This window comes from Cupressus sempervirens, chromosome 3 (genome assembly GCF_028749045.1).
Source record: "Cupressus sempervirens isolate cs-2001-9-10 chromosome 3, ASM2874904v1, whole genome shotgun sequence".
In the NCBI taxonomy this organism is placed as follows: domain Eukaryota; kingdom Viridiplantae; phylum Streptophyta; class Pinopsida; order Cupressales; family Cupressaceae; genus Cupressus; species Cupressus sempervirens.
The window spans coordinates 869,768,942-869,796,649 of record NC_143120.1 but is presented as its reverse complement, the minus strand read 5'-3'; the positions used below and the strand labels follow the sequence as shown (position 1 = coordinate 869,796,649).

Genomic DNA, 27,708 nt, shown 5'->3' with positions numbered 1-27,708 from the left:
TTATATCACCCATGGCTATCCAACCAACTAAACCTCAAATATAGAAGGAGAAATTAAAAATTAAAAATAATCAAGTGCTCTCTTGGTACTTAAATAGTTGAGAGATAATGATATATGCTAATATGAGAGAGAATCTGATACACTAATATGAGATTATGAGCAAAGAGATATGTTTATCATATAAAACATAAATTTCTAAATCAGATACTTGGATTATAGATAATAGGAATCTAACTCCTATTCTCTTACTAAGGCTTCATAAGATAGCGAGTTTGTGGAAGGCAAGGGAAGAGTAATATCAGACACATAAGTAGTTCCCGCGATAGGGTTAACACTTGGGCCCCTTGTAGACTTGTCACACGTCATTGGCACAATTAGTCTTTCGTTTCATGATGTTGTTAGTAAGAAGGGAAGAAGAGATTTAAGCAATATATACAAGGAGATCATTCAAATGACAAATATAAGCTATGTCCATCTTATATGTTTAGTGAATTAGTGACGGTCAAACATGGAGTAATATGCAAATATACTTAGTAAGAAAGACCCCTACTTCAAAATTCTTAACTTGTACTAATTTTATGGATTCTTGGTCAAGTAATAGGAAGGGGACATTATGGAGACTTTGGATATAGTTGTAGTTACTCCAAGTTCACAAGCTTTTGAATATTTTTAAAGGAATCCCTTACATGGTTTGAGTTCCAAACTCCAAGTTAGCCCAAACAAATTTATAGTACTCTTCACACCAATTGATCTACTTACTACTTTTCAACTAAAACCCAAACAAACTTTGTTTGAAGTGATCTAGAGAGATCAAGTAGAATATAACAAAAAATTAAAAAGTATGCTCCTTACCAAAGATTGAATGACTCCCCCATGAACCAAGTTCCCCTACCTGATTGACTTCCAATAGTTGGCAATGCAACTCCAAGGAAAACATGCACATATACAACAATATGCATATAACTATCAAAAGTGGATTGTTGGAGGCAAACTTCATATTGTCTATTTTCTTCTAGTTTGAAATTTAAACACTTCCATGCAAACATCTCATGCCATTTAGTTACCATTCATTGCAAGAAACTTATTGGGCACTGCCAAGGATGACATTATTATGGAAATAGAGTTTCCACATAGATGTTGGACTAATCGCCAACATTCTCCTTCAAGATTCATGACATGGCTTAACTGCCTCCTGTGTTCCACAAGTCTAGTGGTTGTATCAAGCATTTACAAGTCGATCTTTTGGTGCAATGACAACCGTAACTTGTAACAAATGGTATCAAAGCTTGGTCACATGTTCAAAATTGTTCGCATAATGCTAAGGGGGCAATTGTTGGACCAACCGACAATGTTCCCCTTCAAGATTGGTGACACGACTTAACCACCTCCTATGTTCTACTAGTCTAGTGGTTGTATTGGGCATTGATAGATCAATCTTTTGGTGCAACGACAACCCTAGCTTGTAACAGATATTGGATGTGACACTTTAAAAACCTACAATATGAAAGAAACATATCATTGTACTCAAGCTCTTATATCACTAGCCACAGGAAGGGAAAAGCATCAAGAACCGAGAGAGAGAGAGAGAGAGAGAGAGAGAGAAATCTGCGGACCAAAGATCGTATAACACCATAGAGAAGATGCCTGTATTTGTTGTTAAAAAGCCATAACGGTATCAAGGATAAAGGAATCATAAGTACAATCAATTATCAAAACTTGTGATATTTAACATAAGAATGAAGAGAAGAACAATGCACTATGGGAAGCTGTTATAAAAAATGGGTTCAATGTGTTGTTGCATTAGCGAATTGGTGACGCTCCCTAAAAAAGTGTCACATCTTCAAATTCTCACAAGTATCATTGAGTCCCATTTTATTGAATAATAATTAGCATGCCAACTTTTTTATTGCTATCCTATAAGTGTGTTAGTGATTGACTATCTCTTCACATATGAAAAGAAATGAATCCCTCAAACCTTGACATCTAAAACCTGACCGGGATTATCCTCCTTCAGATAAGTCAAATAATAATTCTCACATATCTCAAAACTAACTACAAGTCAAATCTCATGGGTAACTAATCACATAAATATGCAGTGTCTTATGAGGATGTACCATGTGATCAACCTCCAAGTCCATCTCGTAAATGTTATGCAAGATTAACAAACCGACTTTTGTCAGAACTTCCTCCACATTCAGATTTATCAAAAACATAGAGAAGTTCTCAAGTGTGAAAGTGCAAAACAATGTTTCAAATCTCTATAAAACCTTCCCAATGCTTTAGGAAGGGGTTCAATTGGAGGCTAAAGGCAAAATGTTTGCGAAATTTTGACCTTCAAAAATCAGAGTAACAAACAAAGCTGACATCCAAACAATACCAAATCTAAGCTGAACATATTGCCCTCAATCAACAAATTCTACCTCAACTGTTTTGTTCCACAGAACCAGATCTGTATGCATATTTGTGCAATTCAACAATATAGTAGAATGAAATTCTCCCAAATTGAAATCGAGGGTCTCACTCCAACTTTGCTACCATAAAGAATTTAATTACCAGACGTAACAAAAACAAGCAGATCCTCAACTCAAACTATAAAGATGAAATACTCCAAGATGAAGCAAATAACGTGCACATATTTTATCATTTGTAAACATAAAAAGAGGATAGACCAAATCAGTCAAGAAGCACTTCCCAATATAGTGTACATCTTATTTATCATTCTTCAAAAAAAAAAAGAGGATAGTTTAAACTTATCAAGACACACATCCCAATATAACAGTAACGTAAATCTTACACTCGTAGACCACTTAAAAGAGAAATATTCAAGACATGAGTATGCCTTGTACAAACTACAAGGAACTAAAATATGAGTAGAGGTAGTCCAACAGTCTACCACATGTAGTTACTAATAAATGGGAACCATTGGAAAGAGGGACCAGTCAAGATTGCAATATCCAACATTTACTGTAATCAAAAAGGTGAGAAGCAATCGGTTTAATTTTCCAAAGTTGACATCAATGTGGCAGTTATCAACCCCCAGTGAAGTACCACCATGGTTTCCAAACAAAACATAAAGATTTAAATGAGGCACCAACTACCTGAACAATCACACTACATTTAACATGGCCAGGTTTAGACAAAAATCAGATTAATGAATTTTCACTCCTACGATACAAAGGAACGCAAATTTCTATTTTTTAACTAATACAGCATTTCACATTATGTAAAATATCATGATACACACATGATATTGGGGATTTTCTGTATACATTTAAATACTTTATCAAATACCAAAGGACTGGTGGCATGTAAACTTTTCTATGTTTACATTGGCATTCTTAGTTGCCAGATCAGTGAAAATTTCCAAAGCTCAGCTATAATCTTTCACATAATAAATGTAGGAACATGTAAGAGTGAAATTTGTATTAAATGAGAATGAAATTTTCACATCAAGCAAGTTAAAGCTTGAAATGTACTTCAAGGACACCTATAATGTGGGCAAAGTCTAAAGAAATAATAAAATTACATTATCTCCAGAATAACCACAGTAGCTCAACGGACTCTGAAAGTACAACCAATAATAAAAAGAGAAACTAGAAAAAAATGACTCAGTTTTAATAAGCAACTATGCACAAAGTATAACAGACAAGTAAACAAAACAAGATGGGATAACATAAGTTTTCAAACAGAAACGTGCAGGCCATAGGATGTAGTACACCTTTTCACTTTGAAAACCAGCTGAGTTTTTTATTATCCATATTAGTTGAAACATCATCCTACATTTCATCGTCTACGTTGAGAGTCCCGTTTCTTGCGCCTTCCACTCTTTGTTCCATCCCAGATGCTAGCCCCAAAAAAGAGAGCAATCCAAAACAAAGCTACCAAAAAGACACGCGCTGCTTCTTCAATCCGGTAAAAAGTACCTAACCAACCTGCCCATAAGAACAAAAATTGCAGAAAATGCCGAAATGTCAATGCATTGAAAACAGGCTAACTTAGTGATGACAAAAGCAAATACTGCTTGTGAACAGTCTCTTGCACAATCATTTATTTAATTGATACATATTATATTTGACAGATGATAGAAAATAAGTGAAGCTATAATACTAACTTGAAACAGATGAGAGAAATGCGGGCCAGAAAGGAGAAATGCATTAGCAGAAGACTGCAAATCACTTTAAAAAGTATAAGATAGAACGCTCTTTACATCTCTACTAAAGCAGGCAGCCACTACACTATTTAGTAACAAATCTGAGTGAAATTTTCAGATTATATTTGAACCAATATGCAGTTGTATTGGTCAATTCAGCACCAATGGGATCATTTACTGACCTCATTGCTTTGTGAAGCAATTTCACTTTCAAATTCAAATAAGATGTCTAACCAAGAATTTATTACATCATTGAAAGTTGAAACAATTGAATACCCTATTTTTTCTCTCTTTAAAATTAATTATAAAACAAAAGAATGTGGAGTAAAATAAAATATAAATTAAAAATATAACGATGATGACAACACAACAGTTTACATTGCCAAGGATTGCTCATGAAGAAAGAGAAGAGTGACCACAGATGTGAAAGAAGTGCAGGATGAATATGGCCCATCTTCAGCCAAATGCATGTATAGACGATTAGAACATTCTTCTTACTTCCATCAGATGACAGAAATTTCATTGTAATCTAACCAAGGAAAGTTGTCAAAACAGATTTTGAATATTTTAAAAAAACTATGGAATTAAATCTGTTTGTGATTTACTCCCATGCATCTGCTTAAGTAATTTTATATAATGTTAAAAAAGCAAGACAACCCCAAGGAGGCATCCATAACTGAGGATCATTAAAGGCCAACTGGTCTGATTATTGAAATCTATTAGGGTACTGCTTCCTGATTGTACTGATCAGCAAGTTTAGAGAATACAGTGTAGAAGTGTATATTGGCAAGTAGGGAAATACTCATGACAATATTTATAACAAGCATCAGACATCTGAAGAACCTACAATGAAGTGTGACATGCAAGAAACAAAAAAAAATCACTAAAAAAATGGAACAAATAGAGGAAAATAACCCGGCCACTTTAACTAACCAAACTTCATGATACTTTGGTGATCACTTTTTGCATCATATTGTATTAAGCCTTGAATGACATTATGTTGTAAACTATAACGTTTTAGACTAAAAGCTCATATTAGTACCTCGTTCAAGCACTAGTAGAAGTAAGGTGGCATTGGGCCAATTTGTCCTTTGAGATTTCATCAATCTCGAGGGTGGCAAATTCCCTTCTCCACACTTCTTTTTACAAACATGCTTCCAGGCTATCTTTGATCTGCATTCATTGTTGTAAAGTTTCTTACCAGATTTCAATATGAGGCTGACTGATGCACAACTTTGATTGCAGGTCTGAACACTGATGTCAATGAATTTGATTTGCTCCAGAATCTGTATATGATAGTACAGAAATAACAGAGATAACAAAGGTGTTCTTGAACTTGAGATGCTAACAATCCTTTGATATGCTTGCGTTAATTGATTTTGACACCTTGCAATGTCGGGCAGATTGAATATATATAAAACAAGGAGGGGTGTGACAGTGTTAGACTTATATTACTGATCATAATGAACTCAATTCATATGCAGCCCAATAATGATATTTATTCAGATCTTAAATCAAAGGGATCGAATAATGTTATGACCATGACAGAGATATGATCTCATATAAAATATATATATGTCCAATCGGTTTCAACTGCAGCGATCATTTGCAGAATGACAGTTCAAGAGATTATATATATATATATATATATAGATCTTGATCACAGTCATTGTCAGACCGAAGCTACATGCAATAGCAATTGTCCTATTTCTAAGGTGGTAACTATTTCTAGCCTCGGCTATTGCAGCAACAGTAAGAGATCTGTTTTCTTCTGATGATGATCTTCTAAAACTAATTTTCTTTGTATTTGAACTGACAACAATCACTTGAGCACTTTACAACTCACCTTCATCATTAGAGAATACTTGCTGACGATAACATTCTTTCTTCTGCCCAGTGTCATCAATGTCAATCTTTGTGCAATCTTCATCAGAAGATGAATATTCTTGGGTCAATGATGAATAGGGTACAGCGTAAAGGAAATGAATATAGATCTGTAACTAGCTCAGCTGGAGCATAACTGGTTGAAACGCTTGCACCCAGTTAGAGCACATGCTTTAGAAAACCTGTATACCTTGGCATAACCATATCCTATAGATAGTAGGGGTTATACCTTGGCATATCCATATCCTATGCACCCATGCCTTCCTCAAACTGTCTTTTATGGGATCATTATCATGCGTCTCCTACCACCACTTTCGACACTCCAATCCATTCAAACCCTCAAACGCTATTGTCTAAGGTGTGAAAATCTTTTGATGAAGTAGCAGGCACCATTTGCACTTTGGGCCTTATCTTTGTATTCCCTATGTCTATCTGCTCTCCAACTCTCACTCCAAATGGCAACACTTATGTGTTCCTATCCATATTACTACTAGACCCACTTGTTTGTGTCTGCGACTTGGTCTAACAGCTTCGCTTGCCCACTGAATCCATAACGGTCTTTTACTTTGTTGTTTTGTGCAAAGAAAAACAGTTAGGGCTTTTGCTCCTGTAAGCTCCACGAATTGTCTCTATAACAACTACAATGTTTGTGTATTCTTAATGTCATGCAGTTTGTTATCTTCTCCTTGTGCAGCTTCTTTCTTTGTCTATTAGCCATCACGTGGCCCTCTCCCTACTTGTGTGGCGTTCACTATATGTCCACAATGTTTGTGCATGTGGGCTCTCAATGCCTCATGCGGTCTTCCCTCGATAAAGACATGCTATAGAGCTCACAATATATGTGTGTTGCCCCTTGTCCCTCGCGGTCTACCCTCTACCAAGTTGAATATGTTCAATTTGTGGCCCTTGTCTTCTAATGTTCTCCCTATAACACCTTCATCTTTCAATGACAAGTGTGTCTGTTTTCCTTTGCTCTTGCTCTAATCATCAGTGACTCTAAATGGCATCTTGTCTTTCAAAGAAACTCATCATTCAGTGAGGGGAATAGTTTTCCCCGTGCGCCTTTTAAATTCCTCCCTAAGCTTTTGTTTATGGGTCGAACGACATACTACCTTCTTTTGTACGTTTCCACACAGTGCCTTCTCTTATTCCTAACATTGTACGGTGGTGACTTCCCTAGCCGCACTCTATTTGGGAAAAGTTTGTACGGTGTCTATTATCTAAAAATGTCATCTATTTGGTGATTATGTATGGTGTATCACTTAGGTTCCCTTCGTTGTGGGCCTGTTGGCAAGCTTGTATGGTGTTCACGTCGTACAGTATAATCACTAAGCGATGACAGTATGGTACAACAATTTTCCTCTTTTTTTAACTTCTTTTTTCTTTGTTCTTTTAAGTTTTTCCCTAAGTCTAAGTTGATTTGTCTACAACGGTTGTCTCTTCAATACTCATGCCTTCTGCAAAAGATCTTCAATTTGGAGCCATTGACAAGGTCCGCCACCTCCTTCCCATCTGAAGTCCACAACTTGAATGCTCTGTTATCTCCAACCTCTCACACCTTATAGGGACCAAGTCATTTCACATTGAACTTGCCTAGCTTAATTTCATTCTGCCCGTTGTATTTTAAAACTAGTTTCCTAAGTGTAAATCTTTTCCGTTTGAGATGCTTATTGTACCACACCTTCCTTCGCTACTAAGCTATCTCGGTTACCCACTATGGCATCATACGTCATTCATCCAACTTGTTGAGATTGTACAATCTCTCTCTTAAACTTTCCATACATCCCAACCTATTTTCAATAGCTATCTAACCATGAATTCAGCAATACAACCTACTATGTGTACGTCATCTGAAAAGGGATTTGTCTTGTAGTGACTTTGTACGTAGTGAAGTAGGCCCATAGTACTAATGGCAACCTTTCTTCCCAATCCTCGCCTTCAACTCCCTACAACTTCTAGATTATGGACACCAATATCTTACTGGTAGCTTCAGCTTGGCCTTTGGCTCTTGGGTAGAAGGGACTTGAGAACAAGTGAAAAAATCTTGACCTATGTAGTAAGCAATTTTATAATATGATTGACAAAATGTCCCCCTCTATCACTCATGATTTGAATGGGTATGTCGTACCTTGTAATTATTTGCTCATATATGAAGCTCGCCTTACTTAAGGTTGAGTTATGAGGAAGGGCTCATGCTCGACCCACTTGGTAAGATATTTTGTTGCTATAACAATATACCGACACTGACGTGGTCTACTTGCCTTAAGTGCCCCCACAAGATCAAGTCTCCATTACTCAAACAACTCCTACACATTAGAGGGGTTCAGAGGCATCAAGTCTCTTTTCAAAGGCTTCCCTACTCTCTGACATGTGTCGTAGCTCACCACCCATTTCCTCACATCACTGTATACCATATGCCACAACCCTACAAGTAACATCTTCCTTGCAGTTGTGTCGAATCCCATTTGCCCTCTTGCGGGACCTTCGTGAGCTTCCCTTAGCACACATGGAACTTCTTCCTCCATGAGACACGGTCGAAGTACTTGGTCAAGTCCCATCTTATATAGCAACCCATTGATTAACTGATGTTCTACTCCTGAGGACCAGTTTCCTTTTGTCACTTGGTTGCATCTCTCAAGGGAATTGTCCTGTGAAAAGGTACTCCCCAATATTTGTGTACCAGGAGGGTAGAACTTCAATCTTGAAGAGGTATGCATCTAGAAAGTCGTCATTAACAGCTTTGGGCAGCTCCCTTCATTTGATTTGGAACAGGTGGTCTGCACTTACATGGCTCTTCTCGAGTTGTACCATAATAATGAATATGAACATCTATAATCGAAGCAGACATATTCTTACCCTTCCCTGGATGATTGGCTTATTTACTTGATACAATAAAGCCTGATGGTCCACATAATAAATGAATGGGGTTGCCACCAAATAATGTTGGAACTTCTGTACAACATAGACCATCCCGAGGGCTTCCCATTTTGTTGTACTGTAATTCAACAGAAGTCTGCTTGCAAAATAGATAGGGTGGTCCAACCCATGGTTGCCCATTTGTGCTAGTGTTGCCCCGATGGCAAAATTTGATGCATCAACGTGGACATGAAATTCCTTGTCCCAGTTGGGGTACACCAAGATAGGTGTTCCCATTAGCCATGACTTTAGTTCCTCGAATGTCTTTTCTTGCTCTATTCCCCATATGTATGACTCCCCCTTCGAGTCAACCTATCTAGTGGCTAAGACACTCGGGCAAATTTTTTAGTGAATCTTTGGTAGTAGCCAATGTGCCCCAGAAATGATTTCGCTCTAGTTAAGTCTATAGGAGGTTCCATCTCAAGAATCACCCATATTGTATCCCTATCCGTCTTCAGTTTGACCTTGCATACAATGTCCTAGTAGTTTTCCTTGGGGTACCATGAATCTGCACTTTTTAAGATTAAGTGCCAACCTGGCTCGTCTGCACCTCTCCATGCATTCTCACATGACTACTATGTGTGTGTCTTCAACACTAAAGATGGACCAATCGTCCAAAAAGACCTTAAAGTTCCCCACTGACATTTTATCAAAGATATGTAGGATGACCCTTTGAAATGTCGCTAGAGCGTTACAGAATCTGACTGTATTCAATGGTAAGCATACACTTCAACTACGAAGGTCTTCTTGAGTTTATTCTCTTTAGTGATGGATATCTGTAGAACTTGGGGCAAGGTCACAAACTTTGTTTTCGATTCAATTAGATAAGACCCTTGCATTTTCAATGTGCAATCCTCATGGTCACATGGTCACACTATCCACTTGGGAAATATTGCTTGGTTGTGGATTCTCCTAGCATTATATCCACCCTAGTCCTTTGGCTCAGGTGTGATGCTGAGATTATTCTTGTGTGTTTTTGTATCAGTCCACATCATCCATGAGGTACCCTTGGTTCTTTATACCTAGGCAAGTCCTTGACAAAGCTAAAGCAAACTAAGTGCTCACTACATGCCAGCTCCCTTTTAGGGTGCTCCTACTCGAGCTTCCTCCCATCCTTAATCATCCATCATCCTTCATTCCTATTCATCTATCCATCCCCCTAATCTTTATAGTTAGGAATGTGCACGTGTGTCATGAGTAAGTCCTCGTTCCTAGATGAAGTTTTGTTGTGAGTTGTTTAATGAGTTCATCTACATTATCACTTAGGTTCATTTGCATTATCACTAAGGTTCATTTGCATTACATCATCCTAATTATCATTCCCTACATTCATTTTAGTCCATCACATGACATGAATATAAATCATAAAATGTATGTGTAGATGATGCAAGAGCATCTTGGGTGTATGGGCAATCTTGCATCACCCAAAAATATTATCTAGTTTGTCTTGTCAATAAGGGCTACCTCTGTGTAGAGTTGTTATTTATGGAAGCTTAATATTTTTAGTAGGTTGGTCGTTTGAGCTTAGAATGTCCTAATTTCTTCCCTAAGGTTCATTTTGGCTATATCACCCTACGAGCAAAGTTTCATTGCAAGACCAAGTCTAGTTTTGAAGATATTGAATTTTTTTGATATTGGCAGTGAGGTATAAAAACTTTGAAGTCAGTTTTGAAGGCTTTAGAGGCTTCGAAAGGGGTCAAACCTCAGTTGACTAGAGCTTGCAAAATTCATATATTATAGAGTACCTTAGTGGCATTTTCAAAATGAGGTCATAATAGCTAATCAAAGCAACTAGTGATGAGTTATGGTCTTCGGAAGTTGCACTACCTAAAATTGACGAAAATGAATTTCTTTCAAATTTTTTTTGAGTTCCAAAATTATTTGGGGCCTACTCTAATGTAATAAAATATAAATAATAATATCTTGGGACTGGTGGGCCTCAAAGTTTAGGGATAAAATTTCTAGAACCTTCTTGGGCAATAGAAAATTGCATATATAATGAAGGCCCGTAGGGTTGTCCAAGACAATTCTAAGGATGTATATGGTGGCTCTAACTTGAAGAATATTGTAAGATAAATGCTCATGTGGCTTTGCATGTCATATTTCTAAATATCTATCTTATTGGAGACAATAAGAAGTCAATTTCCTATTCTTGCAAATTACTATTATTTCTTTATTTTGTTGTGTGTTTGCATTAATAAGAGGAGTACCCTTCATTAAGTGGTATCCAAACAAAAGTTCCTTAGCATGTAGATAGACTGTAAAATGTGAGGCGTTTTGCACCAGGACTGTGGTTGTGAGTATGAGTGATAAGTGCAAAAATGTGTCCGTGAAGGAACTATGGTAGAAGAGTTGGAGGTTTAACAAAAGAAGGTTTTAGAGCCCTCCAAAGACAAGTACAAGCATTGCAAGGGGAGCTATGTAGAGGAATGAATATTGCCGCAAGAAAGAAAGCAAGGTTAACATGGGGCAGCAAAAGTGCATCTTGAGGAGGATAGGCTTTTGAGGGCCATTTCCAAGATTGGAAAAAGACCCAAGATTGAAGTCCTTACATTATCAAGAAATCTTAACCTGGAGGAGCCGATTGACTAGATCAATGATCTGGAAGAATAATTTGAGTATGAAGATATCAAAGATCCTGAGGGTCAAATTTGCGAAGGCCAAACTGAACGATCATGCAAAAAATTGGTGGCGAAAAAAATAAAATCTCAAGATGGGATCGGAATGTGGAGAAATTGAAGAGACAATTCATTCTTGTTGATCATGAACTTAATCTGTTAAGGAAAATATAAGGGTTGAAGCAAGCGGAATGATCTATTTAGGATATACAAAAGAGTTCTATTGAGTCCTCATCAGAATTGACCATGCAGAAGTTGTTAAGAAAAAAGTTGCTCATTACCTTAATGTGTTACGACCAAGTATCCAGGAGGAGTTGACTTTGGTTAGAATGACCACTATTGAAAAGGTATACCTATTTGCCTTAAGGGTGGAAGAAAAGTTGAACAAGAAGTTCGAAAACAAGCAAGGTGGGAGAGGTCACAGTACCAAATTCAATGAACCGTGTTATGGAGGCCGAAATGAAAATCACAAAAAAAAGGGGAAAGGATCCAATAGTTGAGCACCCTAACTTCTCGCTTCTCAAAATCCTATATGGAAATTTCAAATCACTCCCATTTTTTGATAGTAGCTTATAACTTGGCAAGTCCCCTGCTTATAACTAAGGTTTCAGAGCCACATCATCAAATATGATGCCACATCAGCATGCTTTCTGCCAAGGTGTCCAAAACAACCCAAAAAAAAGTGAGACTGATCATAGTGCATTGGAGACCCCCATACTTGTGCAGCTGATGTGGCATCACACTATTGATTTTTTTTGGCAAAAGGGACACTTTTCATTCAATTATGGGTAGTCATCATTAGCAAGAACAACTTTAAAGTCACAACTATCAGTAAAATCTTGTCAGAAATGTTGGATATTAAGTTAACAACTCCTATCACAACCATTGGAACATGCTCAAGTACTGGCTCCTCTCCCCTAATGAGTCAAATAGCAGTCAAAATCAAAGGGGAAATAATTTCAATCGTTTTTGTGATTAGAATAAAAAGGATTAGAGAGGAAGAGGAAGAGGAAGAGGAAGAGGGCAAGGACTAGGAAGAGAAGGCTCTTGTGGGACATGTGTCCATTGCAAAATAAAACATAGAGCTTATAAGTGTCCTCAACATCAAGGAAGAACTAATAGAAGACCTGAGGGTAATGCATGAGATGCGCATGTAGATAAAGATGTTGGCATCACATTCTGAAGATGCTGAAACAGGAAAAGTCCTGGTTACCAAAAGCCTTGCTGAGTGACGAGAGTGAATCTGAGCAAAGGAAGAAACTTGTTCAAAACAAGGTATAAGTGTAATGGTAAAGTATGCATGTCATTATCGATAGTGTTAGCATGAATAATTTTGCTTATGAGGAAATGGTTAATAAGTTGAAGTTGGAAAGAAAGAAGCATCCACATCCCTACCAAATTGCTCGGTTATAGAAGGATCATAAGGCTTTGGTCAATGAACAATGTCTAGTAAAGTTCAAGATTGGGAACAAATATGATGAGGTACTATGTGATATTAAGCCTATAGACGTTTGTCATTTGTTGTTAGGGAGGCCCTGGCAATTTAATCGGCATGCAATACATGATGGGTACACAAATACCTATTCTTTAACAAAGGATGGAGTGTGACATGAGCTGAAGCCAACGAAGGAAATAGAAGAAAAGGTATGCCAAAATATGTTTAGTTGACAGAAGTTAGTTTCTAGAAGGTACAAGGCATGAGCATGGGCGTTTTTCTTGAATTCCAAAAGCTAGTAAAGAGAAAGTAGAAGATGCACCTACAAAAGTAGTGGATTTGTTGGATGAGTTTTCAGATATTCTATTCGATAATGTGCCTGATGGATTGCCGCTAGTGAGAAAGATGAGTCACCAGATGGATTTGATTCCAAGGACTAGTTTGCCAAATACGGTAGCTCACAAAATGACACCAGCAAAAAGTGAAGAGTTGAAAAAACAAGTACAAGAGTTGTTACAGAAGGGGTTGATTCAAAAGAGTTTTAGTCCTTGTGTTGTACCAGTAGTACTAGCACCAAAGAAAAATGGAGAATGGAGGATGTGTTTAGATTATCGAGTTGTCAATAAGATCACTACCAAGTACAAATTCCTCTTGCCAAGGATGGAATATATTATGCTTTGCTCATCATTTAAATTTCTTCTCATACCCAGTCCCCCCCTTTCTCTACTCACTACCTCTTTCTGTCTCCTTCACTTTCTTCTTCCATCCTCCATACTCACATAACCCTAATTTTGTTCACCACTACCTCTCACTCATCTAATTTCCCCGTCCTTGTCTTTTCAATCCATTTTCTAACCTTCCTAGGCCTATCCACCCTATCACATAGCACATATGTTGCTTCACATAATACCTTGCCCAAATTTGGTATATTGGCGATTTTCATCTATACTCATCACGCACCTTGCCCAAATCAACATATCTGTTGTTTGTGATAGCACATCCGACAAAAATCGAAGCCCATCTACTCATTCACCTCTCTATATTACGTTCAACCAATCAGTTCCAATTTTAACACATTTGTCTGGCCTTGTTTGACGGATCAGACGCCTCCCTTTCATTTGTTTTGTTCCCAAAATGTCACTTTTGGCAAATAACTTGCATCCTATTTGCCAAGTTTTATCAAAGCTTTATATCTTTCCCAATTCATGCAAATACGCTTAGTTGCCTCCGCCTTTCTACATGTATATCTGACATTTCTATCTAATCAAATCTGCCAATCCACAAATCATATCTCAATTTTTTTAGTTGAACCCACCATATCAACTCTTTCTGCCTAATTATGTTGCAATTCCGCTAAATGATAGAGCACTTTTTCAATTTCTTTCACTCATCTGCCCAATGCCAACTCAATCTTGCAAATCGCTTTCACTGTTTCATAACCAATTCAGCTGTATTGGGTTTTCATTAGCATTTCTGTGCAATGACAACACGCATCCATCGTTTGTCCTATAGATACAGGACTATGCGAGTCTTGACAAAACTCTACGAGTCCTAAGCCAATTTAAGCCTCCAAAGACTCTTTTGTCTTTTATACGACATAATAACCCAGCCAAAATAATCCTATTCAAAATAACCTGAATACAATAACCGAAATTGTGATATTGCTATCACAATTTAACTATGTGATTTTGAGTCAAACTCATTGACCCGTATTTCATGAATAGTGATTCAACATGAATCCATCTCTCGTGAGAATAAATGGAACACTTAGCACTCATTGGATCTAGGTGATGCTCACAGGGGTGAAGCACCGAGATGTCCCGAGAGGTCACCCATCCCAGTACTACTCCAGCTTGAGCGCGCTTAACTACAGAGTTTCCTCCATAGTTAAACCCAAAGCTTGCAACCCCATTTGCAAAACCTTCACCAAGTGTTGTGCCTTATGAACCATTCATTAGAAAGCCCCTTAAGCTCATCAATTGATAAGTAGGAGATAATTTCCACAACAATTCAAATTGCGAAATTGCTATCAGGACTTAACTATGTGATTTTGAGTCGAACTCATTAGCCCATATTTCATGAGTAGTGATCCAACATGAATCCATCTCTCATGAGAACAAATGGAACACTTAGTGCTCATTGGATCTAGGTGATGCTCATAGGGGTGAAAGCACCATGACTTCCCAATAGGTCACTACTCCAGCCTAAGCATGCTTAACTACAGAGTTTCCTTCATAGTTAAACCCAAAGCTTACAACCCCATTTGCAAAGCCTTCACCAAGTGTTGTGCCTTATGAACCATTCATTAGAAAGCCCCTTAAGCTCATCAATTGATAAGTAGGAGATAATTTCCACAACAAGTCAAATTGTGATATTGCTGTCCGGATTTAACTATGTGATTTTGAGTCAAACTCATTGACCCATATTTCTTGAGTAGTGTTTCAACATGAATCCATCTCTCATGAGAATAAGTGGAACACTTAGCACTCATTAGATCTAGGTCATGCTCACAGGGGTAAAGCACCGGGACTTCCTGGGAGGTCACCCATCCCAAAAATACTCTAGCATGAGTGCACTTAACTACAGAGTTTCCTCCATAGTTAAACCCAAAGCCTGCAACCCCATTTGCAAAACCTTCACCAAGTGTTGTGCCTTATGAACCATTCATTAGAAAGCCCCTTAAGCTCATCAATTGATAAGTAGGAGATAATTTCCATAGCAAGTTAAATTGTGATATTGCTATCATGATTTAACTGTGAGATTTTGAGTCAAACTCATTGACCCATATTTCATGAGTCAACATGAATCCATCTCTCATGAGAATAAATGGAACACTTAGCACTCATTGGATCTAGGTGATGCTCACAGGGGTGAAACACCAGGACTTTCCGAGAGGTCACCCATCCAAGTACTACTCCAGCCTGAGCATGTTTAACTACGGAGTTTCCTCAATATTAAACCCAGAGCTTGCAACCCCATTTACAAAACATTCGCCAAGTGTTGTGCCTTATGAACCATTCATTAGAAAGCCCCTTAAGCTCATCAATTGATAAGTAGGAGATAATTTCCACAACAAGTTAAATTGTGATATTGCTATCAGGATTTAACTATGTGATTTTGAGTCAAACTCACTGACACATATTTCATGAGTAGTGATTCAACATGAATCCATCTCTCATGAGAATAAATGGAACACTTAGCACACATTAGATCTAGGCGATGCTCACAGGGGTGAAGCACAAGGACTTCCCGAGAGGTCACCCATTCTAGTACTACTCTAGCCTGAGCGCACTTAACTACAGAGTTTCCTCCATAGTTAAACCCAAAGCATGCAATCCCATTTGCAAAACCTTCACCAAGTGTTGTGCCTTATGAACCATTCATTGGAAAGCCCCTTAAGCTCATCAATTCATAAGTAGAAGATAATTTCCATAGCAAGTCAAATTGTGATATTGCTATCAGGATTTAACAATGTGATTTTGAGTCAAACTCATTGACCCATATTTCATAAGTAGTGATTCAACATTAATCCATCTCTCATGAGAATAAATGGAACACTTAGCACTCATTGGATCTTGGTGATGCTTATAGGGGTGAAGCATTGAGACTTCCCAGTAGGTCACGCATCCCAGTACTACTCCAGCCTGAGCACGCTTAACTACGGAGTTTCCTCCATAGTTAAACCCAAAGCTTGCAACCCCATTTGTAAAACCTTCACCAAGTGTTGTGCCTTATGAACCATTCATTAGAAAGCCCCTTAAGCTCATCAATTGATATGTAGGAGATAATTTCCACAGCAAGTCAAATTGTGATATTGCTATCAGGATTTAACTATGTGATTTTGAGTCACACTCATTGACCCATATTTCATGAGTAGTGATTCAACATGAATCCATCTCTCATGAGAATAAATGGAACACTAAGCACTAATTGGATCTAGGTGATGCTCATAAGGGTGAAGCACTGGGACTTCCAGCGAGGTCACCCATCCTAGTACTACTCCAGCCTGAGCGCGCTTAACTACAGAGTTTCCTCCATAGTTAAACCCAAAGCTTGCAACCCCATTTGCAAAACCTTCACCAAGTGTTGTGCCTTATGAACCATTCATTAGAAAGCCCCTTAAGCTCATCAGTTGATAAGTAGGAGATAATTCCACGAGATGTTAAATTGTGATATTGCTATCAAGATTTAACTGTGTGATTTTGAGTCAAACTCATTGACCCATATTTCATGACTAGTGATTCAACATGAATCCATCTCTCATGAGAATAAATGGAACACTTAGCACTCATTGGATTTGAATGATGCTCACAGGGGTGAAACATCGGGACTTCCCAGAAGGTCACCCCATCCCAGTACTACTCCAGCCTGAGCGCACTTATGTTACATCCCAATTTTTGACCTAGTTTAAAATATAGCCATTGAGGTCCACATGAAATCAGTTGACAGTTAAATTGGTTATAATCTTGCGAAATGGTAAGATGGTTAGTCGTTATAATTTAAATGAAGATAACATGCTAGTTGATCATTTATCACAAGTTCATGGAATTGAAAAGATGGTTTACCATTATGATTATTTATGATTATTAAATAATTTATTATGATAATATAATTTAACTAGAGAGAATTTCCTTTCAAGAAACACGTCGAAGGGGTGGGAGCATTGTCAGAAAGGAATTAGGCATAGAAGCATCACCATCATTGGGCAGATGGGTTGAGGACCTAGCGACTTGAATAGGATACATCTGTGGGACCTGCATGAGCTATTTAAATAAATAAATCGAGAAACATAAATAATTGAGTTAAAATATAAAACGTACCTCAAGGGATTTCAATTGATCTTTCATCATATTATTATTATAATAAATATTTAAATACGTGCGTATAAATATAAAAATGAAATGGCACCATTATATTATAATAACTTAATATAATGATGTCACCCTATTGATATACTTACATGAACATACGCAAGTATATATTATAATAATAATATTCGAATTATAATCCTTCCAACTTTATCTTCCAACCTTTTTAATCTTTTCCTCTCCTCTTCTTTGTTTTTAATCGATTTATTACTTGGGGATTTGTATCCATTATAATCTTTCTTTTAACCGATGGGAACCAAGAAGTCATGGCTCGTTCCTTTATTTGGAGGACATAAGAGAGTCAGAATATAACATTTATACACCCGATTTCTTTTTATTTTATGACTTCCTTGTTCATTTCCGGCTTCCATCAAAACACAATACTTTGCATTAACATCCGAATTTCTATATATACCGTTTGAAATCTTTGCAGTTCGTTGCAGCATTTGTCTTGATACAAGCATGCCGTACATTGTTATCCTTGCTGAAGCCATGTAGAGATGTGGGATATCTTTTAATTAACCTGACTGCCTATTTGTGAGATGATATAATCAGTATTAACTTCTGTAATAACCCTACTCTATTCCTCTTTCCTCATATGAGTTCCATACTCTTAGCTCGGTTTCCATTACCATCGAACTTTTGGCAAACTCAGAGCCTCTGCAGATTAAGTATAGACGTTTTGTGCATGCTGCTGTATATATTGTCTTTGAAGTCGAAGCTGCCATTAAATCTGACAGTTCGATTGAAGGAGGACAAATATCTAGTGTCCAGCAAAGCTCGGGAAACTCCAGATTATATCCAGGTCATGAGAATGACCAGTCTTTCCGTAATGTTAAACTTATTCCTTCGTAATCAGTTAAGCTTTCCTATTTCCATAACAATAGAATTGCAAGCTATGTTCAATCTTGAGTAATCATAGGAAAACCTTGTTATGGTTCGTAGTAAAGTTCCAAGTCTTGAAATCATAAAGAATTAAACCAATGGAAGCTAAAATACAGAGTTTCTGTAAGTTTTAAATCACAGAAATGTGGAATGCTAGAAGCAATCAATTGCCATTAATTGATATCTTGTTTGAATTTATAGAATTGAACTTCTTTCATTTAGCCTTGTTCGTGGCCAATGATAACCAAGTACCATGGTATGGATCCATAAATTATTATGCCACTGGATATTAGAATCAATTTTGGAATCTTTAAAGAACATAATCATGTAATCACAGATTGTGAAATGCTGGATGCATGTAATCTTCTTGTATAATTGATAGAACTGGTTGTTCTGAGAACTCTGAACACGTGGGACTCACTCAGCTGTATAGCCAAGGAAAAGGGTGAAGAGGTGAGAGAAAGGAATCTGCAATAACACGAAAAATAGTATCAGTTATGACATAACAATGTTTATCATTTTAATATAAATTATTTAATAGCTCATGCATGATACTGCTATTGTAACTCCTAATGTCAAGTCTAGTAGTGTGGTAGATACCAGAATGCTCAGTAGATGATAGATGTTCCAAGTCCAATTCCGGGTAGGGAGGGCCTTTCTCATTGGAGATTGTGTGCGGAATAAGTTATGGTCCAAAGTTGGGTGGTTAACCCCCTAACAATGTTTCACCTCTCCCCAAGTTGTCAGATGTACAACAGACAAAGATAAGCTATACATTCAATTGTTTGTTGGAAACAGGTATTATCACTTTTATGATGTATATGCAAGACGAAGGTAAGATTAATTGAGTTATATCATCGTTATAGTTATTTTACACCTAGATGCGAGAGATAGATTTATGGATTGTTTTTCATTTATATCGAACATGAGCATATTTTCTAATCTTGAGTTATTGCCGCAGTTAAGTAATCGGAAGGAAAGGAATGAGACAGTGGTATCTGAAGCCCTAATTGATTCAATGGTAACTGGAGCCCTAAATGATATAGTGGTATCGGAAGCCCTAATTGAATCAGTGGTATCGGAAGCCCTAATTGATACATTGGTAACTAAAGCCCTAAATGATCCAATGGTAATCAATGCCCTAATTGCTATAGTGGTATGTGATGCCCTAATTTTACATAGTGGTATTTAATGATAATCATCATTAGAATTTTGATATAGAGGTATTGGAAGAAATTTCATTATCTGATACTGTTATAGTGGTATTGGTGGACTTAGATAATGCTGTTATAGTGGTATTGGTGGACTTACCTGGGTGGTTACAGAAGCATCCCTACAATGATTTATCGATTCAAATTCCAAGATATGTGGATTTTATTTTCTATATTAAATTCATTGATGGTGTTTTAAATTCTTAGTTAACAAATTTTGTTTAACTGATTTTAACCGCCAATCCCTTTCACATGAACATGACTACTATAACTCTCTTCTTATGAGATTAAAGTAGTATTTGTATTCCTTTGAGTATGTTAGTTGTTAATTAAGACCCCGAGAAAACGAGATGTTACAGCTTAACTAGAGAGTTTCCTCCATAGTTAAACCCAAAGCTCGCAAGCCCATTTGCAAAACCTTCACCAAGTGTTGTGTCTTATAAACCATTCATTAGAAAGCCCCTTAAGCTCATCAATTGATAAGTAGGAGATAATTTTCATAGCAAGTCAAATTCTGATATTGCTATCAATATTTAACTGTGTGATTTTGAGTCAACACATTGACCCATATTTCATGAGTAGTGATTCAACATGAATCCATCTCTCATGAGAATAAATGGAAGAATTAGCACTCATTGGATCTAGGTGATGCTCATAGGGGTGAAGCACCGGGACTTCCCGAGAGGTCACCCATCCTAGTACTACTCCAACCTGAGCACGCTTAACTACAAAGTTTCCTCCATACTTAAACCCAAAGCTTGCAACCCCATTTGCAAAAACTTCACCAAGTGTTGTGCCTTATGAACCATTCATTAGAAAGCCCCTTAAGCTCATCAATTGATAAGTAGGAGATAATTTCCATAGTAAGTCAAATTGTGATATTGCTATCAGGATTTAACTGTGTGATTTTGAGTCAAACTCGTTGACCCATATTTCATGAGTAGTGATTCAACATGAATCCATCTCTCATGAGAATAAATAGAACACTTAGCACTCATTGGATCTAGGTGATGCTCACAGGGGTGAAGCACTGAGACTTCCCGGGAAGTCACCCATCCTAGTATTATAGTACAACACCAGGACTTCCTAGGAAGTCACCCATCCCAGTACTGGAGTAGTACTAGGTAGTTGCGGGACTTCCCGGGAGGTCACCCATCCCAATACTGGGTAGTTGTACTGGAGTAGTACTGGGATGGGTGACTTCCCGGGAAGTCTCAGTGTTGTATTGGAGTAGTACCGGGATGGGTGACCTCTCGAGAAATCCCGGTGCTTCGCCCCTGTGAGCATCACCTAGATCCAAAGAGTGCTAAGTGTTCCTATTATTCTCATGAGAGATGGACTCATGTTGAATCATTACTCATGAATTATGGGTCGATGAGTTTGACTCAAAATCACACAGTTAAATCCTCATAGCAATATCACAATTTGACTTGTGGAAATTATCTCCTACTTAACAATAACCAGAAGACAAAATAACCCAAGGTCATAATAACTTAAGCCAAAATAACCCAAGGTGATAATAACTTAAGCCAAAATAACCCGTGGTCAAAATAACCATAGACAAAATATCCCCGTAAAGATACATAAAGGAAAACAATATTTATTAATGACATCTATGTTGCTAAAAAACTTTATTATTCAAATTTTCAATTAAAAGTCAGATTATGAGCAATGCCTCTTATATAATCTAAAATGTCATGGTTGTCATAACCATCAACCAGTCTTTTTAGTCTTTCTTTATGTTCACAGTACTTTTCCTTGCTTGCTTGCCTAGTGTATCCAGCCATATATTTCTCTATTTTATCCTCTTGGAAAACCTGTTCTCTTTTCAATGCTTTGATGAATTTCTAGGCTGAGCTAAGTGATGCTTAAGGAAATTTGTTAAATCCTCTATGTCATCCCTCAATAGTATTATTAGTTTTGGTATGGTTATCTTGAACAGCTATATAGCAATTCCACATTGTGATTGGAAACTTGGGTGATTGTTTGTTGCCTCTTCTAGTTAGTCTTCCAACCCGCATGCCTTCAAAATAATCAATTATGAATTATAGAGTCTCCTCATATTTTGTATAAAAAGGAGATTGCAGAAGTTTTTCAAATGCATTGATTACATCCCTCCAATACATGAAAACTAATGCAACAAATTTCTTGATCTCAAATGCAAATACTTCATCAATACTGTATTGTGCTTATAGACCTTGAACTTTCCTCCACAAACACTGAGAAAAATGGAAAAACATCCTCAAATAGTGACATTTGGAAAATTCTCAGAAATAGCTCCCATAAAACCTGATTCAAAATCAATAAGTAAATTTTTTGGATTTAGATAAGGTTGAAGTTGTTTTAATTCTACAAGCACTTGTGTATGAGTACTTACAAGAATATGAACGAATAGAAATATAGCACCAGTTTTCAAGCCATGAATCATGTACAACTTTTGAATACTACTTGGCAATGTTCTAAAGGCGCCATCACTAAACCAATTTTTAGATTCTTTCAGTAATTGCAAATTCTATGGTGATGAATATTAAAAACTAATTTGCATCATTACTCTCATGATAAATAAACTTTTCCCCTCTAATGGTAATTGTATACGCAGCTGCTAAGATAAGATCAATCAATGTCTGAGGATTTGGTGACAGCACTTAAAATCTTAATCTTTTTCTTTGAATTATTTTGGATAATGCATTGGTTGATGGCATTGCTCCTACTATAGGTAATATTAGAACATGAAACAACAATAATATTTCATGTAGAATATTGAGTCGAGCAAAACATGTCTTTTATTTCATTCAATTTGTGTTTGATAGTGATCATCTTAGATTTTGGAGCATGATTACGTTTTGTACTACTAATTACATCACTAAATTATGTTTTTGTCATAGTATAACATGGACTTGAATTTTTATTTGTAGAATATTTTGCATAACGTCAGATCATCTTATTGGCTCCTTGTTGATGAAACAAAAATGTCTAACCATATACCATAAGTAATTTCTTGTTTTTTTTACTTGCTAAAATTGAACCAATGTTGTTTATATTAAAATTATGAAGAATTTGTTGCTGCCCTAAAGGTATATTGATATTTGTACTCTATTAGAAAACCCAAGAAAAATTTAAAATAATGTTCAAAAAAATATATTACAAAATATCTTTATTTTATGAATTTGGATTTCTCCTCTTCTTATCACTCTATACACTCTTACTTTTCCCCTTATTCCTTTCTTTATTTCTCTAAATTCTACCACTTTATATATCTTCTTATGCCTCTTCATAATGCCTTTTCACTTATATATTTTCATAATAACTGTTAGTTAGCCTATTCCCACAAATTTGCCTTTATTTTATAATTATTTACCATTTTATAGGTTTGTTTAAGCATACTAAAGGTGTTTTAAGGCTATTTTAGGGGTATATAATGGATATGTGATCTAAAAATGGCCTTGATAGCATGGTGTATAATGAATATCCACAAGTTATTCTATCCGGGGGTTATTTTGACCACGGGTTATTTTGTCCATGGGTTGCTATGGGTTATTTTGTCCTTGGGGTTATTATGGCAGGTTATTGTGTCCAGGATTATTGTGGTTGGGTTATTATGTCCCAATACAGCATTGGTATGGTTGCTTTGGGATGAGAGCATGGGTGATACGTGAGTACCTGGATAGTTGGTTATGGGGTCCTATGGCATGGTGGATTTCCTTGGTTGAAGACTTTCATACTATTTGATGTGATTAACAATACACTTGTATGTGCATAGACCTAGATGATTTTCAAAATTGGGAGATGGTGTGTCATGTGCATGGAGAACCCGACATCACAAGTCATTGGGAGCTTTAGCAATGACTATGCATTCATCATGTGATGATGGGATGTATGTTACATCCCACAATTTTGACCTAATTTTAAACTTGTTCATAACCGTCAGATTTAACGGATTATTCTTTCATGATCATGTGAAATAGGTAGTTATTTATATATGTTGTAATAACTGTTAATAAAGATGGTCGTTAACCAGTAACTGTTATTAGATGATTAGCAGTTGCTTGATTTAAAATTATGATTGATAATTTAAAGTCTCTTAAAATGTTTATATGAAATTATTATAGAATTGTTATTATGGCGAAAGTGTTTTCATGGGTGATTGCAGGAGAAGATGAAGAGGGGGGGGGGAAGCATTGCTAAACGAGATCATCGGAATGGGAATATACTTACATGAACGTATGTAAATATAAATTATAATAATAGTTGAAATTATAATTTTTCCAACTCTTTCTTCCAACCTTTCACTTTTCCCTTTTCTTTTTAATCGATTTAACATTTGGCAATTTGAATTGTCATATAATCTTTTAAATCGATGGAAGCCAAGAAGTCACGGCTTGTTCCTTATATGAAAGCTGTGAGATGAGTTGGACACCATATTCCTTTCTCCCAACTTCTTTTTGCTGTTGCATTTCAAACTTCATTGCCTCCACACCTGACTTCTCCTCATCATATCTTCCTCTAATACCTACAATACCGTCCACTGAAGCCTTGTTCAAGTAGTTAGAATTACTGCTCCTCATCATGCAAGCATTCCAGCTAAAGATCAAAGACTATATGCACTGCAAGTAACATCTAAAAACAACTAGGGAGGACCGATCAGATTTCAAGTTCTTCAGAACAATACCAAATTCTTGTTAGGTCATGAGTTACCCTTCCAAAGTTTATAAATACAATTTCTATAGCAGCCGGCTAGGAACAAAAACCTCTTTTCTTTATGTCTATAATCATGTTATTTAACTTGTTGAATAATCCCTGTGATTTATAAGGAACTTTCTCTTACTTTCATTGTATCTGGTTGAATAGTATCCCTTAAAGAAGAGTTTCTAAATGTAATAAGAACCTCTATGAATGTTGCTGATCTCAAGAAAAAGGTTTATTTTGCCACAATTCATGATAAAAGATACCAAGAGCAGAATGCTCATAACTTTTCCAAACACATGCGATTCACCGGCAATATAACCATGAAATGGTGAAGAGGTGTAAAAGGGCAGAGTGCTCATAATCTTTCAATACACCTGGGAATCATTGGTTGTGTAGCCATGTATAGTAAAGAGGTGGAATAAATCTGCAAGAATACACAAGAGAAGTCAAACATGAATAACCTAAATGAAATATATTTAATAGCTCATGCTCATCCATGTAATGAAACCCTATTGTCAGGTCGAGTGACGGTGATCGGGTCATTGAGCCCATCGGAGATCCTTGGCCAAGGTAGTTTATAGGCATGTTTGCCATCTAATGATCACTTGATGTCAGTAGCGCCAATTATGTAAGCATGTCCATTTCATAACAAAGCGAACATTCAAAACACCAATATGCTCAGGTGGTTGGGCTAAAGAACATCCCAAGCCCGATCCCAAGGTAGGGAGAGCCTTTCTAATTTAATAGAATGTGTGGGGATAAGTATGGTCCGAGGTCAAGTCTATGTCAATGCTTCTCCACTCACCAAAGCCGAGGCTTGCACAACCCGCTAAAGATCCTTCGGATGATACTTGTATGTTCCATTCCTTCTTTTCTTGATAAGCATTTACTTCAATTGTATGAAGAAAGGATAGTTAATCTAGATATTTCAGGTGATCATGAATACAGTTATCTTTTGTTAATCATTAATCTAGATATTTCAATTGATCATGAATACAGTTTGTAGGTACACTAAAAGTACCCTAATTTTTAAAACATTTAAGTCGCCACCCATGATAAATTCCCATTGATGTATTCCTTGATTCTAAGAAAGTTTCTATGAAGGATTGAATTGTTTCTAAGTCCAAATATGTAGATGTGGAAGCAAATGGAATTCAAAGTTCATTTTTCCGCCATGGAGAGGTACTTGAATTTTCCGCAATGGAGTAGCCAACTTGGGATTTTCCATTGGAGAAGCAAATGTTTCATTTTCCACCAAACGGAAAAGCGTAGTGGAAAACTCATTTTCCACTACACCTTTCGCAGTCAAAGTTTAGTTTTCCACGAGGAGAGAAAAGACAAATCTCAATCCAAAATGAAGATATATGGGGTCTAGTATCAAGATCACTTCAGAAAAGTAATTTATGAATCAATCTACATCAAAATTATACCCACTACATGAAGGTGGAAAATTGAAAATTGGGTGCGCTTTCTGCACTCAAAAATGGAATTTCCACCAAGCATCAAATCCACAAAAGAGAGATGGAAAAGAGCTCTTAATTGATTAAACAAAGAATGATAATCTCACAATGATTTATCACTTGAAGATTTGGACATCAACATGACATTAAATGTGAAATGGAAAATTCATTTTCCGCTACGACTTTCGTAGTCAAAGTTCAGTTTTCCACAAAAGGGAGAAGACAAAAATCAGATTTCCGCCAAGAATGAATTTGAGTGTTATGTAACTAGTGACAAGGTAACAAAGAAGTATTACTTGTTGATTATTTTCAAAATGTAGCTGTTACTAGAATGTGTGAATTTCACCACAACAAAAAAAAGCAGAAAACTAAGAACTTGGTACACTTTTCGACCTCCATTGGGATTTTCCGCCACAAGCATTCCAGAGAATCACTCCAAAATTCAGCAGAGAATCAACATGGTAAGCATGGAAGAACATACTGGCAAATTGAAGATATTTGGGTTACAAAGCATGTGAAAAAAGAATGGCTGGAAACTTTATTTTATCAATTCTGATTTTATAACAATCATATAAAGCAGAATTGAGTAACTCATACTTTTGACTCAGTGATTTTTTTCCAATCGCTCCGATCAAAATGAAGATAATTAGGTTTGGAAAAACATATCCAAAGATGAGCTCGATCCAACGGTGGAATCAAAAGATATGCCCCCCGAAACATGACCCATTTTTACCTGGCAGCAGTATTTATTTTGCTGTCCACTCAACAAAGGAAAGATTTTGATATTGATTTAACATATTTAAATGTCGATTGTTAAAATATAATTTAAATATGTTAATATATATCATTATTAACTTTAAAAGTTAATAAGCATCTCAGTTTTCAAAAGGAAAAATATGAGAAGTCAAAGAGACAAGATCGGTTACAGAACTGAAAAGTCACTGGAAGAAACTAAATGATTGCTAAAGAATATATTTATTGTAAAACCTTTTCATTTGCAAAAGGTTCTTCTTTTCTACAAAGGTAGGCATTGCTGGAGTAGAGGGGAGGGCATTTAATTTTTGTATTTTGGCTTATGCATTGGAGATTGATATCCAATTTTTGTAATAGATTTGGCTGCAAATTGCAAGCAAATATAATCAGAGTGTTGTGTTTGTTGTGTTTAAAACAAGAAAGGTTTTGTTATGAATCAAAGTATTTGAGCATCACTTTTTCTTATTACTTTCAATCAGAGTATTGTTATGGTCAGTTTTGAGCACTTTCTTGCATTCTTAGTCTAATGGTGAATGGGCGATAGATCGGAGTACTGTCATTCATTCTTGTTGTAAAGATTGGGATGTTTAATCTTCATTTTCATTTTGCACTGCATTTGCATACATAGCATTCACATTGCATTACCAATGTTGGGGAGTCATAGGAAGTGTGAATTCCTGGGGTTGGCTAGGTGTAGAACTGAATTCTCTGCCTGAGTTAGTTATGTCTAGAGCTGGTTTGGTTTTCCTCTTTTGTTCTCAAGTTAAGAACGTACCCAGTTAGTTTAGGAATAAAACAAGATTCATTGAATATCATTAACAAGGGAGCTGTACCTTTTAATT

The 27,708-nt window shown here is 36.5% G+C and overlaps 1 protein-coding gene across 1 annotated transcript in view; it reads right to left on the bottom strand.

Moving 5' to 3' along the window:
• Positions 1 to 3,396: 3,396 nt before the first annotated feature.
• Positions 3,397 to 27,708, bottom strand: part of LOC149569548 (uncharacterized) — a 35,544-nt gene continuing 11,232 nt past the window's right edge. The window contains exon 2 of the mRNA XM_089822224.1: positions 3,397 to 3,932. Coding sequence (XP_089678350.1) covers positions 3,784 to 3,932 — 149 coding nt within the window. The 3' untranslated portion in view covers positions 3,397 to 3,783. The remainder of the gene's footprint in view (positions 3,933 to 27,708) is intronic.